At 50.6% G+C, this 18,550-nt stretch overlaps 1 protein-coding gene across 2 annotated transcripts in view; it reads right to left on the bottom strand.

The window, feature by feature from the left end:
- Positions 1–11,270: 11,270 nt before the first annotated feature.
- SLX9 (SLX9 ribosome biogenesis factor) overlaps positions 11,271–18,550 on the bottom strand; it is a 58,731-nt gene continuing 51,451 nt past the window's right edge. For both annotated transcript variants that reach the window (XM_074910740.1, XM_074910742.1), the window contains exons 5-6: positions 14,311–14,379; positions 11,271–11,915 (exon numbers count right to left, since the gene is read on the bottom strand). In XM_074910740.1, the coding sequence (XP_074766841.1) occupies positions 11,789–11,915; positions 14,311–14,379 (196 nt within the window). In that variant the 3' untranslated portion in view covers positions 11,271–11,788. The remainder of the gene's footprint in view (positions 11,916–14,310; positions 14,380–18,550) is intronic.

The following is an 18,550-nucleotide window of genomic DNA, read 5'->3' as shown; positions in this document are numbered from 1 at the left end:
TCGCAGAGTGATGCACCAGGAGAGCCCAGTCCTGCAGCCCTGGGCTGGCTGTTACTGCTCAGCTGCGAGGCCTCGGCACTGTGACAGACCGAGCTGACCTTTTTTTGGAGCTGTATCAAGGAGACGTCAAAAAAATAAAAAAAGCAAAGTTAACATTGGGAATTAGGAGGAGGAAAAACTGGAAGAAAGATCCAGCAAGGGTTATTAGGTACAAGAACAACATCTCTGGCTTGGAAATCCCAAATGGAGTTTGGGAGGTTGGAAAAATGTGTGAAAAAGCATTGCTTGAACTGGTTTGCCACTTCTATTAGGCTGGTCACTGTCAGCAACAGCATTCAGGGCTCACCCCAGGTTCCTGCAGCATCCCTCGCTTGGCTGAAGCACACTGAGCCATGCAGAGCATCCCGAGTGTTCACTGGGAGCCCCCCGGCAGCACCAGGCATTGAGGGCAGGGGACACCCTGAGGCAGCACGAGCTCTACCTTTACACAGAGGCCCAAAAGGCAGGTGGAGGAACATCAGCAGGCTTGTAAGAGTTAAGTGCCCTTCCCATAGTAATACCTCCCTGCTCCCAAACCACCAGCAAATGGGTTCATGAGACAGACAGCGGTTGTTTTATCAAGTGAAGTGGAAGGTGTTTAGATTAACCTTTGCATTGGCAAGCAGCGATTAAACGCATCCAGGATGGCTGTAAACACACTCAGGTTAAACGTATCCAAACCAGCTGTAAACACAGTCACATCCCCTTGGGCTGGGCACCAACACTGCTTCCATCGGGGGGCTGCCAGCCCTGTCCCCAGGCTATGGTGCCACTGATGCACTCATAAACCAAACAGTACCCGGGCTTTCAGCCCTCACAGGCTGTGGGAGGCATTGATCCCCCACCACATCCCCATCCTGGTGTGGGGCTCTAAGCAGCCCCCTCCTCCCTGCCGAGCTGGCAGAGCCTGCAGAGAGTGGAGCACCAAGGCAGCAGCTCTCCTTGCCTCCCCCCTCACACATGTTGGCTTCCCTCAGTACCTCAAACAGTGCCTGCTAAAGCCGGACAAGCCACACGTTCAAATACAGATCAAGTTTTCAGCCACAAGAACATTCTGTCCTCATGGGCCCTTCTGCTGTCTGTCTGTCCATCCTCCCGAGCTGGCTGAGAGTGGGACAGAGGGGTGCATGTGCCCGGGGTGGTTATCTCTTCCTCCATCTCTTTCCCCTGGGAGGATATCCTGGCATCATCTGCCTTCACCTATCCAGGCCCTGACATTTGTTCCCTTCCCAGCAGCTTCCTGTTTGGGATATTTCTTTGTCTCAGCTTCCTCTCCTACTTGTGCCACTGAAACTAAGGCAACTGTCCCAGGAGCATTAAGCAATGAAATCGTTGCATGCCATTTTCTGTGCTGTCGATATTGTCCACGGCAAACTGCATCCCACGTCGAGCAGAACTGCTGGCTCACCAGGCTGGGCAGCAACCCTGCTACAGCAGCTTCAACACCACCAGAGACCCCACCACATGGCTGTAGTTCCCACTAGCCAGGCTGACATCTTTCTCCCTGCCTCCCAGGGCCACAGCTCACCTGCTTGTAAAGAGACCTGCACTAGACTAAACCACAGAAATCCTCACTTTATGAAACCTGAGCACAGGGTCTGGATCCTGCTGCAGCCACCCACCCTCATCACCCTGGGGCAGCACAGCAACTCCTTCAGTACCATCCGAGACAACTGCAGCTCCCCACATGCACAGGGATGATGAATCACAGAATCATCTAGGTTGGAAAAGACCTTGAAGATCATCTCGTTCAACCATTAACCTAGCACTGACCGTTCCCAACTCCACCAGACCCCTCAGCACTGGGTCGACCCGACTCTTCAACCCCTCCAGGGATGGGGACTCCCCCGTGCCCTGGGCAGCCCATTCCAACGCCCAACAACCCCTTCTGGAAAGAAATGCTTCCTAATATCTAGTCTAAACCTTCCCTGGTGCAACTTGAGGCCATTCCCTCTTGTTCTATTGCTTATTACTTGGTTCAAGAGACTCATTCCCCCTCTCTGCACCCTCCTTTCAGGGAGTTGTAGAGGGCTATGAGGTCTCCCCTCAGCCTCCTCTTCTCCAGACTAATCACCCAAGGGTGCTGAGAGAGTTGGCAGATGTGCTCGCCAAGCTGCTTTCCATGATTTACAAGTCATGGCTAACTGGGGAGGTCCCATAGGAGTGGAGCGTGGCAAATGTGACACCCATCTACAAGAAAGGCAGAAAGGACTACCTGAGGTTGGTGCTGGTCTCTTTTCACAGGTGATTAGTGACAGAACAAGAGGGAATGGCTTTAAACTCCAACAGGGGAGGTTTAGGCTGGACATTAGGAAAAAAATTTTCCCAGAAAGAGTGGTCAGGCAGTGGAATAGGCTGCCCAGGGAGGTGGTGGAATCACCATCCTTGGATGTGTTTAAGGGTTGTTTAGATGAGATGTTGGGGGATATGGTGTAGGGGAGAACTTTGTAGAGTAGGGATGAGGGTTGGACTCAATGATCCCAAGGGCCTTTTCCAACCTGAATGATTCTATGTTTCTATGTTTAACAACCCCAGAGTCGCACTGACTACTCCCTCTATGGGAGTGGGAGCAGTTCATGTACAAATCATACTGAGTTCAAACAGGGTCACCAACACACCCCGTCTGGCACAAAACACCAATTGTTAAAGCAGAGAGAAACCCTTAGATTATATTTTATGCATCCTGCAATCTGGAAAATCCCAGAGCATTCGGATGCAAAAGCCTAAATATTAACGATGCTCCTGGCAAGGCTGTGTGTTTTGTTTGCACTATTTAACAGCTTCTTCATAAGGAAATGATTGACTGGATTAAAGCCACCACAAAGATTCTCACCCCACTGCTCAGCCGATAGAGCTCCATCAGCGATCTTGCTCTTGACATGAGTCCCAGTTAGGGTTGCTGGAGCTCCTTCACCTAACGAGGCATCTGGATTGGGCGGAGAGAACCAGAGACACACACTGCAACTCCGTCTGCTCGGGTGCCAGGAAGGGACTGGCCTCAGCAAACTGAAGACAACCATTTATTTTTGCATGGTTTTGGAAACACTTCATTTAGCATATAATACATTTTTCTCCCATCTGTATATTTTATAGCCCTCAAATATTTCTGGGTTTTTTTACCACAAATTTAACTTTGTTACATAAATTTCTGCTTCGGGGAACTCTAACCTGTTTCAACACATTGTGGTGTTTTGTTTTTTGTTTTGTTTTTTTTTTTTTTTTGTGGGTGGAGGCAGTGCTTTTTCACTCACTTTGAGCAAGAAGCCCAGCCCTAACAACCGTTGGCCTGCCCAGCACTGTTCACATGCCTGCGCTTTGCCACCCCATACAAGGCTGGGGAGACATCCCAGCAGCTTCCAGAAAACAGAGTAGTTGGGATTTGCAGGTCATGCATCTGCCCCTGCCCTGTGGCTGAGCTGCTGATATGCCTGGCCAGGTCCCCAGGTGCCACCCTGCCTCCGTGCTGGTTCCACCCTGGGTTGTAGCTCCGCAACTCCCAGGGGGAAATGCTGCCTTTTGCAGAGAAAATGGCAGAACAGGATTAAATTGTTCATCAAAATGAAAACACAATGCCAGGTTCAATGCTTCACACTAAAGCAAGTCATGGTTCAGAGCAGAATCAGCAGTTGCCCAGATAATTATCACGTTGGGAAGAGTTAGCATTGGAGGGCATGATTTTCCATTGCAAGGCAATGGTAAACATGGAGATAAGGGGGATCCAATTAACCAGGCTTCACATGGATTTCCAAATGGCATGTGGCAATACTCTTAAGGCTTAAAGAATGCCCAGAATCTCTTAAAGAAGCTGAGCTTCTATGGGATAAGAGGTAGAGACCTTCTGGGATTAGTAACTGATGAAAGGTCAGAAAGTGAAGAGCAGGAGCAGGACTGCATCTTTCCAGAGCTCCCACGGGTCTGACCCATCCTGCACCACCCTGAGCTCTCTGGAAAATGCCAGGACACAGCAAGCTGACTACACATCCTGGCAGGATGGCCACCAAGGGCAGTGAAAGCAATGGACAAAGGATGCCCCAAAAAGGCTATGGTGAAATTCAGGCTTCTGGGCAGGGACATGTGACTTTGTGCTTAGGAGCAAAGGCTTCACCAGGTGATTCACCTTCCCCCTCTCTTGTGCAAGATGTGGATGAAAGGAGGAGTTGCTGGTGCCAATCTCATCTGCTTCCAAAACCATCAAGCAGCTCAAATTGGCATGCAGTTATTTCCTCAGGTTCGATGCAGTGGCTCCTGCTACATCTTCAGGAACCTATCTTGGGTTGGTTTCAGATGTACCCATGCTGTAGATAAAGGGCAAAAGAAATGGGCATGAATGTGCAAGTGACTTCGTAAAGTATGGGAAATCAGCCAGGGCAGAGGGCATCTGGGGGAAGAAATAACCCCACATGTGGAAAGAGCTTGCTGCACTTGCTGGAATGTGCAAGACAGAGCAGTGGCAGAAGGTCACAAGTGTTGGGTCTCTGCTCTGTCAGCCACATTCGATTCTGCCCCTGTCCCTTTTAGGCTGCAAGGAGCAGGAGTCACTGTAGCTTGAACCCTCTGGAGCTCCCTGAGTGCTGGGCCAGCCACACTCCCTGCTGTGAGGCTGTCAAGGACCGTCTCCATGGCTGGAGGGGGCCTGTTGTCTGGGCCAGTCCCCAGGCCAAGTGCTGCAGCCACCTTCCTGGCAAGCGGCCACGGGCAGAGCACACAGGGGCAGGGATGGAGGAAGGAAGTTCAGTGCTACTTGCTATTCAAAGGAAAAATCTGGCTTCCTCATGTCCTGGGATCTCTATTTCCACGAGTCACAGTGCTCCCCAGGAAGCTGACCTGTACACGGTGGGGCCGGATGGGCGCTCCAGGTCACAGAGAGGTGACCAGGACCCAGGCTCAGCAAGGACGGCCGTGGCCAGGCTGAGTCACACCCCGCCGGGTCCCAGACAGACACTCCTGTGGGTTGGGGTGCGACTCAGCCCATGGAGTGGCTGCCCCTGCTCACAGCCCATCCTGGTGACACATGAGGTTAGGGAGGGTGAGGAGTTCAGGTCTTTTTTGTGAGCTGGGAGACACCTCATCCCCAGATAGCAAACCTACAGACAACACCCCCAAATGACTCTGCAGAGGTTCAAGGCTTGACATGCTCCTGGGGACAGTCTGACCAGCGACTGTGGTGAAGCCATGCATGGGAAGGGAGCCAGCCCTGGCTGTCCCCTGGACGGGGAGCAAAGAGCAACAATCCTGCAGGAGAGAGACCCAATGCTCCCAACATTCCCACTGCTCCTCACCAGCTGCTGCTGACACACCAAGTACTGAGTGAAGAACGTAGCCAAGGGCTGGAGTTGCACCAGACCAGGGCAGGACCCAGGGACTGCTGCCAGCTGATGAAGACAAGAACCTGGGAGTCATCTCAAGGAGCCCATGGCAGCCTTCCAGCCCCACTGCCTAGCCAGCAGTTGGCACAAGATGCCCAAGAGCCTCAGGCAGATCACAAATCATAGACTGTTCTGGGTTCGAACTGACCTTAAAGATCATCTAGTTCCAACCCCCTGCCACGAGCAGGGACACCTTCCACTTGACCAGGTTGCCCAAAGCCCCGTCCAACCTGGCCTTGAACACTGCCAGGGAGGGGGCAGCCACAGCTTCTCTGGGCAGCCTGTGCCAGGGGCTTACCACCCTCACAGGGAAGAATTTCTTCATCTAACCTAAACTGACCCTCTTTCAGTTTAAAACCGTTACCCCTCATCCTATCCCTACACTCCTGGATAAAGAGTTTCTCCCCACTCCATAGTACTGGAAGGCTGCTATAGGGTGTCCCCAGAGCCTTCTCTTCTCTGGGCTGAACACCCCCAGCTTTCTCAGCCTGTCCTCACAGGGGAGGTGCTCCAGCCCCCTGATCATCTTCATGGCCTCCTCTGGACCCGCTCTAGCAGGTCCGTGTCCTTCTTATGTTCGTGCCCCCAGAGCTGGACACAGCACTGCAGGGGGGTCTCACAAAGAGCAGAGTAGAGGGGGAGAATCCCCTACCTTGACCTGCTAGCCACACTGCTCTGGATGCAGCCTGTTGGCTTTCTGGGCTGCAAGCATACATTTCTGGGTCATGTTGACCTTCTCATCAACCAACATGCCCAAGTCCTTCTCCTTGGGGCTGTTCTCAATTCACTTGTCACCCAGCCTGTATTTGTGCCAGGGATTGCCCTGACCATGTGCAGGACCTTGCACTTGGCCTTGTTGAACTGAGGTTTGCTCAGTCCCACCTCTCAAGCCTGTCGAGGTCCCTCTGGATGGCACATCCCTTCCCTCCAGTGTGTGACTGCACCACACAGCTTGGTGTCATCAGCAAACTTGCTGAGGGTGCACTCTGTCCCAATGTCCATGTCACCAACAAAGATGTTAAACAGCGTCGGTCCCAACACCGACCCCTGAGGAACAGCACTCACTTGTCACTGCCCTTCACTTGGACATTGAGCTGGTGACCGCAAGTCTTTGAGTGTGACCATCCAGCCAATTCCTTATCCACCGAGTGGTCCATCCATCAAATCCATGACTCTCCAATTTAGAGCAAGGATGTCGTGAGGGACAGTGTCAAATGCTTTGTACAAGTCCAGGTAGATGACATCAGTTGCTCAATCATATGAAGGAAGGATGGCTGGGCTCACTCACAGATGGCTCAGGCCATCTGTGCCTCTCAGGGCAAGGTCTTGCACACATTGGAGGCTGTGTCTGGCACAGCCATGACACACGTCAGCACTTGGGATCAAGCTCAGGAACCTACAGGATGAAGGTAGCTCTACGTGGCTGGAAAACAGCATCCCTGTCAAGACATCCAGCTGTTTCTGCTCAGCCACACCAAGCGAGGGCTTCACTCCCATGACAGGTGATTACACAGCATAGATGAAAGGTTGGGCAATGGTTGGATTTATGGGTCCAAGTGCAGACTACTCACACAGCCAATGTCCCCCTGCCAGAGTCCTGGGATCTCTTCACTAGCTCTGCAAGACTTGGGAAAAAGCAAATTAATCTGCCCTGCTCCCATTCCTCTCCTCCACAAATTGGTGTTGCCAAGAAGGTGGTGCCAATAGCAACCCTCCTGTCATTCAAGGAAAAGTACTACCAGAACTTACAAATGCTGTCCTGCCTATACCCTGAAATAATGATACTGCCCCTGATTTCTCTATGCCAGCCCAACACACCATCCCAGAGCACTTACTGACAGTTTGTTTTTAGTTTGACTAAAGCAGCACGGATTAGACAGTTTTTGCTGTCCATTACAGACTGTATTTACCAGGAAGGTTCAAGTCCAGCTGGGGAGCAGGAGGGGATGCACTTCCAGGGATGGGTTCCCAGTCACGGGCCACCAGACACCCAGCTTGGTGGAGAACCTAGGAGCAGAACTCCCAGGTGCAAAACTCCAACAAACGTGGGAGCTTCGCTGCGCTCACTGGCCTTCCCCCAGCTGCCCCAAGCAGCCTCGGAGGCAGCCAGCTCCACCCTGCCGGTACCTGCCATGCTGGTTGTGCCTCAGTGTCAGAGCTGGCAGGGGTGATGCTGGCAAGCACCATTGCACATGCTTAGCTCTAAGACTAAAAGAAAGCCATGGAGCCAACGTGGCTCATAGCTTCAATCAGTGTGTAAACAAAAGTACTCTCTGCCCGGCATAAATCATATTTTCCATACACGAAGGGGATGGGGGGACTCACTTGCACAAGATCTTTATGGAAAACTTTCCAGGGCAGACAAGCCAGAAAGTGGAAGGAGGAGGGAGTCTACATACTCGCCCTAGGGATTTCCGTGGGTTAGCTGAAGGGCAGGGACAGGTCTATGTGATTCATCACACTTTTCTGAGACATGCCACTGGCCTGATGCAACCCCTGCTCCAGCAGAAATAAAGCACAATGGGCCATTGCTGGTACCAGGGAGAAACATGGGAGTTGCAAGAGCTGCTATTAAAAAAAAAATCCCTTTACAACCTGCGAACCGAAGACATTACCCATGAGCTGCTAGTAAAGGAGAATCCCCTTCCACCCACCACTTTGGGTGCTTTGTGTGTAGCAGAAAATATCTGCTGGTACCACCAGATGGACAGGATACCCAGGCTTCTGCTTTCAGATACGGTTCTGTGAACAGCCTTCAAAGGCAAAATCACCAACAAGAAAGAAAACAACTGCAAAAAGTAGCCCCAAATTTTTCCAGTCCTGAGTCTGCAGTGTATTTGCTGCTTACTTGCTTCTTGCTAAGTCTAGAGCTGCCAGGTCAGGCCCCCGCCTGCCCCTCTGGCACAACTACTCCTTACAGCTTGGAAGCTATTTTTTCCCACCCTGCTACCTAAAAAAAAATAAAAAATAAAAAAAATTGGTGTGAAAGCTTTTATCATTCTGAAAACAAGCCAACTGCGAAGGCGACTCTGTGTCTCAGACGCCTGTTTCCTGGCAGATTTTAAGTCCTTTTGCTCAACTGCTAGGATGGCGGGGGCAGGAGATGCCTGCAGTAGCAGGCTGTGAACTGTAGTTTCAAACACTCACATGTTTAACTGCTGCTAAATACCCAGGAGACCAACATTTTCAAACAGCGGGCTAAGAGCTAGACACACAGCCAAGTGGTGGTGTTGGCCCATTTGAGGTAAAGAAGAGGTGTGAATGTGCTGCACGGTGATGCTGGGCGTGGAATGAAGGGCTACCAGCACCACTACAGGTACCAGGCAGCACTGAGCATGTCACCTGGCTCAACACCTCCACGGGGTCAGTCACCCCTTTGCTTCCCAGGTAACAAGGCTTCAGCTCTATTGGCTCGAGGTGGCTTGGAGGCAAAGGACAGACCCAGCAAGCAGGCTGAGCACGGCAGCAGTGCTGGATGGCTGCCCTGTTGGTGTCCAAACTTCCAGTGACCCACTCTGGCCATAACCACAGCTGGCAACCTAAAGGCACGTACAGGTGGAGAGATGGGGACAGCCGCTGCCTCGATGCCACCCTGGCTGAGCTACACAAACCACAGAGCCCCTCACCCTGGTGATGCTTTTTGGAGCTCCAAGATACTGAGTTGGTTTTGCACGCAGCAACCCAGGATGGTGTTTTATAAACTGGCCCGTGGCTTCTCTTCAGCTATTGCACCAATTTGTGATGGTGCAGAGCAAGACATCACTGCTGCTGCAAAGGGAAGCATGAGGGCACAGCTCAGCTACCACATGACCCAGCTACAAGGAGGCCAGGGCTCTCCTCGTGTGTCACGTACTATCTCAAAACCACAAGACAGAAAGAAAGCTGCAAAGCTCCTGTAAAGTACAGGAGACAAGCAACAGAAGTCCTCCAACATGCCATTCAAGCTGCCTTCCGTGTCTCCTACCCTCCAGATACACTTCTCCCTTCCCCTGAGTGCCTTGTTCACTAACAAGAGGAGCAACCTTCATCCTCCTTTGTACTGGGATGTCTTCGCCTTCTTCATCTCTCGCCTTCCCTCCATTTAAGCACAAGGATGGTGCCTTTCTCAGGAGGCAGCTATCTACCAGCTGGAGTAAAGGGGTGAACAGTAGGCTTACGGGGAAAACTGCCCCAAAAACCTTAGCTCGGTCCAAGTCTTGGTTGCATCTTGGGCTGTTGGAAGCTGCAGAGCAGCTGCAGGCCAAGGGCAGGAGGTGCTGTTAGTGCACAGCCCCATCCCAAGCTCAGCTCTGCAATGTGGTGCCCAGCCGGCAAAACATGAGCAGGGGAAGCATGGCTGCAGCTGGGGTTGGTGTTCAGAGATCAAAACCCAGCATGGCCTAAAAGAAACACAGAATCACAAAATCATCTCAGTTGGAAAAGCCCTTGAAGCTCCTCCAGTCCAACCATCAACCTCTCACTGACCCTTCCCAACTCCACCAGATCTCTCAGCGCTGGGTCAACCCAATTCTTCAACCCCTCCAGGGATGGGGACTCCCCCCCTGCCCTGGGCAGCCCGTTCCAACACCCAACAACCCCTTCTGGAAAGAAATGCTTCCTAAGAGCCAGTCTAAACCTTCCCTGGTGCAACTTGAGGCTATTCCTTCTTGTCCTATCGCTTGTTACTTGGTTCAAGAGACTCATCCCCAGCTCTCTGCATCCTCCAAACACAATCAGATACTGGTAAGAGAGCACGCAGGAACCAGACAGGAGGTGGGGAGGTATTTTGAGCTGTTTGACCCCACCACAGCCATCTGCCTTCCAGTCCTGTAAGGCATTACAGCATGCAGACAAACAGCACAGCAGTGTTTCCCTCCCAGCACTGGTGCAGCAGCCATGAGGGGAGAGGAGGGCCCTGCCAGCACTCTGCCAGCCCAGGAGCAACAGGGTGGAGGATGGGACATAGACAGCGTCTCTCTGCAGCCTCTGCCAGCAGGACTTTCCTGCCAGGCCTTGGGGGAGGAGGGGTGGCATGGTGACATTCCTCTAACAACAAGCAGCATCAGTGACAGCATATGCACTGCCAGGGCTAAGAGGCAGGCATGAGAAAAACTGCCATTGTTCAGCAGTACCAGCCTAGAAGGAGGAAAAGAAATAGCATTAATAGTGATGCAAGAGACAGGTATGATCAAGGTGCCTGCCACTCCCAGTGCAGCTGGTTTTAGGCACTAACTTGAGTAAGAGTCAGCTGCAGCTTCCATGATCTGTCTGTGCATCAGAGTGAATTTCTTCCCTAAAAGTTTCAGATGCTCCTCACAGTTGACCCAAAATAGGCAGACTGCTTTCCCAAGGTTAAGAAGCATCAGAAAACTTTTTGTGCAGTTCAAAAGACAGCACTGACATACTGGGGTGTCAAATTGGGATTATCTCAAATAGGGAATAGTTCCTCCTTCAGTTGACCCCAGGAAAATTTACTGGAGTTTTGTGAAAACTGGTATTCGGTAGAAGGAAAGGACTGCCCCTGCTGCAGTGGTTTCCAAACCAAACATGTAAATGACTGGCTGAAGTTCACAGCCTGCAGCCAGGGCATGTTTTGGGATGCTTCCTAGAGGGCAAGTCAGGTAGGGAACATGACACGGGCCAAAAGGGATAAGCGTCACCCACAGAAAGCACACACTTCCAGGGAAGGAGGAAGGCAAGTCTATGCATTAGACGCGATCTGCAATGATTTCACGTGGCTTCTGTTGCATGCTGCAGCAGCAGTCTAGTGGTTCACTGCACACATGGAAAAAACACATTCTTTTAGATCATTTTTCCAGTGATGGGAATAAGCTCATATTTCAATTAGTATTTACCAAAACAAGAGCCAGACAAACTCAGTACTGTGTGAAAGTCTGTTTATTCCAAAGCTAAATTTCTCACATAAAACAATGTCTCTGAACAGCAGCATCGGTCCTTACACAGATCTACAACAGCCTTCTGGGCTCCAGGGCTTGGGATCTTGAACCATCTCTACAGAGCAGTAGGGAATCTCTTTTCAGAGTTGTCAGAAAGTGGAGGAAATGACAGAAACCAGATATGTTGCCATTGGCACAATTTAAGGAATTGTGCCTGCTCACAAGGAGAGAAAAGGTGTCAAGACACTTTGCAGGGAGCTTAATGTCTGCACAAAGATCTTGCAGCACACCCTGCTCTCTGCAGGCTGCTTTCCAAGGAGCAGCTGCCACTGTCAGGAGAGAACTGCATGATTCCTGCAGACGGAAAACAGGACTGTTGGATTTAATAATCTGCTGAACTGCTTCCAAGGACTGAAGTGGCTGAGAGGTCATGTTAGTGATGTGCTCCTTTGCAGCCCGGCACCCTCACACCAGCTCCAGTGTGCACATTCGGTCCCAGCTGACACCCTAGAGGGGGTTACTTTCTTCCTCCTGCCTCAGCCTCTTGGAGAGATGCTCGCTGATGGCCATAAGGGGGTTGGCTCTGAATCTGGGATCGGTGATGACCTCATGAAACTGAGCCACTTCCTTCTCTCTGAGGAAAGAAAACCAACACACAAATTCTAAGTGCCTCATGCAGAAGGAACTCAGGAGATAAGAACAGAACTCATAAAGCTGTGCGTTCTCTACAGACAGAAATGATCCTGGGTGTAAACCTCAGAAAGAAACAGTGCCAAGAAATAAACCTAATTCACCCAAGGGCAAAGCTCAAATTGCTGCCAGCTTCATGGGAGCCAGATTTGATCTCATGCCACAGAGACAGAAACAATCATGTTTGTGTTCAGCATCACTTGGAAATGTTTTTTCAGAATGTTTCTCTAGTAAATCAAGAACAAGAGACAGGGTATCTGGTAAATCACTAAGAAGGAAAACTACTTCAGATTGCGCTAGCACAAAAGCAGATTCTGCTTTCGAGAGCTCATCTACTGACTCTCTTTATTGCTCAGTGTAGAGGCTTGGTAATCCTACGTGCAACACTAGCTAGACACCATGGGAGGAGCACGACAGAATTACCTCTGCATGCTTGGACACAGATGGTTGCTGTGGAAATGGTCTTGTCTTAAAAAGCAAGCAAGCAAGCACAGAGGAACAAGAACAGATCAGGAGCGTAAAAAAGCCCAGTGAGTTTTCACATAAATCACATCCACTGCAGCCTCCCCATCTCCCTCAGACTGCCAGACTCTCCACAGCCCAGGCAGACACACATCTTCACATTCTCAGTAGTTACTCTGGATCAGCAGAGAGCACTTCAGCTTGCAGCACGCGGCTAGTTCCCCCATCCCAGCACAGCCCCTTCCTTCAATGCCAGCCCTGCCCCCGACAGAGTAGCAGAGAGAGAAGCCAAACCTGAAGCTTGGGTTGTGGCGGTTGGGGCAATAAGGTGAGGCTTAGGGAACCTCCAGTCCCAGCTAACATTCTGGAAAATGAACCTCAAGACCTTTCTCCAAACTTTTTCTCTCCCAAGAAATACAGACCTCCCAGGCCGGTATGGTAGGATACATGTCACTACTCAGTGCATCTCTGTCCAGTTTTGTTCAGAGAAGAGGGAGGCACACGGGATCATCGGCTTGCTGATACAGAGGACTGTGGTGGAGCTGCCTATTTGACTTAGATCTGTATACAAGTGCCTCCTCAAGCAGTGTTCCTCACCCATGAGTTCCAGCACAATGAGACACTTGTGGCACCCCAGGCTGTGACCTGTGGGCTTCTGCAATAAGCCAAGGAGGGACTCATCCAGAAAAGCAGAATTGATCAGAAAAGGCATTCTAGCATCGACACTGGCCAGTTTCAGACAGGGAAAGGTATTCAGAGTGTGCTGGAGAGCAGTGCTGGGATCTGCAGACTGACTGTTCTCAGCCTCAGTTTGAAGTTAAATGGCTCAGAACTGACAGAAATCCTGGAAATGGGGATCACAGAAAGGAAACACTGCCAGATCACAAAGCCTAGCTCCAGAAGAGCTGTGCTGAGGGCAAATGCAGTTCTTGATGCCTGGCGGCAGTATAAAATATCCAATAGAGAGAATAAGGAGTTGCCAGACCGAGTCCAGGAATTACTAAAAAGCATTTAGTGCTTCATTTTACAAGAAAAGGTTTGGCAGATGCCAATGGACAGCTGTCCTCGTAAGGGACATGTGGCATGTAAGTTAGCATCCCAGAGGTGTTTTAACAGAGCAGCTGTAGCTCCTGATATTATGCAGGGTTCCTGTAACTGCAGGAGGCTTTCCTGAATGGTATCAGCTAGACCTACGCGGGCCTGGTGTCATAAGAAACTCATCCACAGCTTGATGTTGCAGCTCCAACTCAGCAAGCCAAGACAAGGGATGCACCACCTGGTCGATGAACAGATCGTCCAGGGCCGCAGAGGGACACAGTGCAGACATACTCACTTGGTACACCCAGAAATGACAACTATGGCCAGGCGGAACAAGATGACAGTTGGTGTGGCTTTGTCCTGAAACCCCACAGACCATACACAGGAGGCCCAAGTCATCACTTTCTTTACAATGAGACAGGGGAAGTGAACTCTTAAAGGAGCAAGTGCTGTTCCTGTGCTCTCTTCGCTCAGACTTTACAAGAGACAGAAGCAGAAGCAGACTGAATCCATTTAGAACTGACCGAGTCTCAAGAGACCAAGACAGAAGGACCACAAACAAACATCCTGCACTGTGTAAAGGGGCAAATCAAAGCTGTCACCTCTTCTAGGTGTGCAAGACTGAAACACCAACCAGGAACTGGTTGCCTGGAGAGGTTGTGTGGTCTCCATTCCTGGAGATATTCAAAAGCTGTGTGGACATGGTCCTGGGCAAACAGTTCTAGGTGACCCTGCCTGAGCAGAGGGCTTGGACCAGCTGGTCTCCAGAAGTCTTTTCCAGTCTCAACCACTCTTGTGATGCTCACGAGGGACTGGACACTGGATAACTGGGTACTTACAAGAGTCGGCGTTTCTGAGCTTGTTTCATCAGACAGAAGTCTGTTGGTTCTGCCTTTGCTTTTACGTGGCTGTGGAGAGAAGAAACAAAACAAGTGACTGAGTTTATAGAGGAGCGTTAATTTAGCAATTGCCGTGAAGATGGAAAGAGTCCAGGGATTCTGTATCTGCCTTCCGAGAAAGTATAGGTAATTGTCCTGTACAGAAATTGTCCTGAAAGGTAATTATTTCCATAGCCAGACAGAATTCTGCCACAGACTGACAACAGGAGTCAGGTCTGAATGGGTAGGAGGCAAATGCACTAAAGAAAAATCAGATCACTTAGTTCTAGAACTGGTCATTAGCTGTCCATGGCCAGATCACTTTCTGCTTATCACTAACCTCCAGGTCAAACCGATACTGTTGCTCAGAGAAAAGATCCCACTGAACTTCCCCTCACCACCGGGCATGCGACACCTCTGCACATCTCATGTTCCTTGCTAACGCTGCAGCGTTCCAGCATTGGCAGACATCAGTTACAGACAGTGCCAACAAGTTACTCAGCAAGAAGAGGGAACTGCCAGCCCTGCTTCACATCCTGCAGCAGGACCCCTGGGGCAGAAGGTGTCACTTATATTTTAAGATAAAGAATGGCAATATTCCTTTTTCCTTGTCTTTGCCAAAGGCTTGCCAGTTTAAGGGAGATGCAAACAGATTAGCTAAAGAGAAAGCACAACAACAGAGCTTCAACTTTCACCACCACAGTTTTTGAGAACTCATGAAGCTGCAAGAAGATGGACTCATGGGAACTACATGCAGTCGAGGCACAGTGGCAAGCATATATCTTCACTCTGCACCCATTTCTTATTCCTGGGCAAAGTCCAGGGGGACCAGAGATGTAATCCCATCGTGCACAGGACGCTGGAAGAATGTGGTGCCTGATGCCAAGCAGCAGCAGAGATTTACCACAAAGCCAAGCACTGAGCCCAAGCAAGGGACACGGAGGAAGAGCAGCGACTGCTTTTGGGACTTGAAGTGCACAAGGGCAATTGCTGGTAGAACTGGACTTGAAGGAAACGAGAAAAAACTTCCATTCTTCAGGATTACACAGATACAGAAGTAAAGAGGAGAAGCAAGTGGGGAAGAGGGTTTGTTTCTGCAGAGCAGCTCTCCTCTGATTCACCCTGTGGCTGAGCCCTGGCACACAGCCCAAGGGGGAAAGAGGGTCTGCCTCCCACCCCTCTGCTGGAGCAGGGCTCAAGGAGGAATCTTTCCTGACTAGTGGGTGCTGGGGGCCAGGGCTTCCCCCACCTGATCGGACCCTTCAGCTTTCTCAAGGGTAGGAAACATGACAGTCCCTCACTTTCTCTTCAAGGATCTGGTCTCTTGTTGGCAGTGCTAGAGTGATCTCCTTTTCCTATTTCCCTCCCTGCCTTGCTACCCTCCATCCTTTTATTCTGCATTTTTTTCCCATTCTTCCTTTCCTTCTCCTCCCTTGCCCTGTATGCCTTTCATCATTCTTCTCTACTCGATCAGCTCCTGCTCCTCTTCCTCATCTCTCCCTCTGCCCATCGTGGCCCATTTTATTCTTCCTCAGGGGGGATCTTGGTGGACCCAGGCTGCTGAGGGCTGCTCTCACCACTGCCCCAATCACATCTGATTTATGCTCTGCCCAGCACAGTGTGCCCCAGCATCAAAACTCACTGCCAACCCAGACAAACCCAAACAGCGTGGATGTATGTCAACAAGCCTTTGCAGCACTGAGCCTGGCAGATCAATGCCTGAATGCTGGTCCTGTACCCCTCAAAGTCACCCTGGCACTGCTGCAATTACACAACAGGCTGGAGAGCTCAGGAGGAATGGCCATCAGAAAGAGCAAACAAACAGCTACAGGGGTTCGAGCAGCTCTCGTCACACCAATGCATCCATTGGTACTGCAGGACACAGAAAGAGCAGGAAACGTCTCTGCTTGCTTTGTGTCTGTTAACTGCTTGGCACAGGAACAATTTCTTGTCCCAGTTTTCCTGGACCGCTCACAGAAGCGCAGAGGAATCCCTTCTCAAGTTAGATGGCAACCCACAGTCACCAGAGCAGGGGCTTGCCAAGCGTGCCCACCAAGTTGCCATGGCAGTCCCTTCAAAGATGAGTGGCTCTGCAAAGGGTGACGATGGCTAAAGGAAAGCCTTTCTCCAGTACTTCCTGGGCCGTATGAGACTAGGTGCCCCAGTGGCTGTGCCTCTCAGGGCAGCTTCCTCTGCAGCACACACCACAAGGGCACGGGGCTGCTTCAGGCTGTGCAAGCCCCCTTTTGCTTCCAGCCGCACCACTATTTTATAGACCTTGGTGCTTCTGAAGGCTTTTCAGTTCCACTCAACAGCTCTGCCCCACTGGTCTGTCAGATTCAAAAGGCTGCTGCCTGGATTTCCCCCACCAAGTCACCAGCATGCTACCTGCTCACGTGGACCATGTTAGTAGCCCTGTTTCATTACACTTCATTACCTTCATTCATTATAAAACAGAATAAAAACCTCACTGTAATGCTCTCTTACCCAGCAGGAGATCAAATTCCTGGAGAATCTAATCTTTTATTAATAATGCTGACAAATCACTAGAGTATTACCCTTCATTTATGTAATGATTCAAATCCTATAAAAGCCTCCTCTGATTATTTCAAACACTTATGCACATACATCCTCATGAAGTCCAGGAAGCCACGGGCCAGCACTCCTCCATGACAGTACCAGAAGGGACTGCTTTTTGGTTGGCACGTCACAGGCAATCTGGGTGACATCAGTTGATGCCAAGCTCCCACCTCCACTGTGCCAACTGCAGATGGTACCAGCCAATCCTGAAATTCTCAGCCAGGGCTGGGCTTCTCTACCCTGCTGTGCCACAGCCCTACTGGGCTTTCTAGACACCAGAGCCTTGCAGCCGAAGTGAAAACAGAGCCAGATGATAAGCTCAGGCTTCCAGAAGGAGGGAAGGGCTGCCATGCTCCCCCAGGAGGTCTAGGTTTGGAGACAGAGGGAGCTGACAGCGCTTCTCTGAGGATGTCAGGCTAGAGATTCATGCCAAGACCACCAAACACTTCCACGTGTGCCACACATTCTCTGCCATTGAGAGTACTGTGGAAGAGAAGAGCAATTGCAGCAGCTGGAAGGACCATTTTGGCCCGTGTTCTGCCTTGAAGCAGCCGGCAGCAGATGGCCAGAGGGATAAGACCAAGACAAGCATATATAGCCACATCCTCTCCAGTATATGCAGCTCAGAGACCTTGTGCCAGCTGCAGTTTATATACACGCAGTAACCCTCCAAGGAGCTCTCCCCATTGGATTTGTCAGGTCTCACCTAGACCCACAGGCTTCCCTCAGCAATGACATCCTGCAGTGAGAAGCTGTGAAGAGCAGTGAGCCTCCTGCTTGCACTGAACTGCCTACTCGCTAGCTATGTTTGATGTCCTTTATTTCTCATACTGGAAAAGAAGATGAACTACTTCCTAACCACATCACACTTGATTTTATAGCCTATTACATTCCCACGCCTCTTTGCCTCTATCTCCTGTCCAGGCTGAGGACTCCCCAGCTCACTTAGTCACTTCTTGTGCAGAAGCTGTGCCAGATCCTCCACTGTCACCCTTGTCAGCCATCTCTGAGCCTATTCCAGCTCTACTCTATCATTTAAGCTGGTCCAGAATTGCAGGCTACAGCGACACTGTGTATTTGTACTAGATTATACAGCCACCCAGGAAAGCAATTCCCAAAGGAAGGACCCTAGCTGTCCTCCCTCCACTACATGTACTTTCTGCAAGCTGCTCTCCTGGATAGCAGGAGCTCAGCCACCAAGGGGCCTGGGGGAAAATGATGAGGGGAATGAGTCCTGAACACAACCTGGAGTCGGATGCCACATGTGGTTGCAGCACATCATCACAGAAAGAGGGAAAAGCCATCTATTCAGGCTCAGGCTAAGCCCTGGCCCAGAACTCCATCCAACCAACCCTTGGTGCTCTATAAGACTTGAAACTCTGCGTGTACTTTTGCTGTTCATTCCCACTGAAAGAGAGGGTAGGCTGACTGAATGGCTGCATAAAGAAAAAAAAGGAGAAAAAATGCTATTCTAAGAATTAGAAGCCAAGTTAAGGAAGAAAATATTTTCCCATGCCTAGACGCAAGGTTCATAGCTGCTGTTTGTCTGAGGAATGGCTATCTGGAAGCACAGGGAACTACCAACTCAGCCATGCTCTGTAGATGGGTGTCCCACCTGGGT

Source organism: Athene noctua, chromosome 7 (assembly GCF_965140245.1).
Source record: "Athene noctua chromosome 7, bAthNoc1.hap1.1, whole genome shotgun sequence".
NCBI lineage: Eukaryota > Metazoa > Chordata > Aves > Strigiformes > Strigidae > Athene > Athene noctua.
The sequence above is the reverse complement of the archived record's forward strand: the minus strand, read 5'-3'. Positions and strand labels throughout refer to the sequence as shown.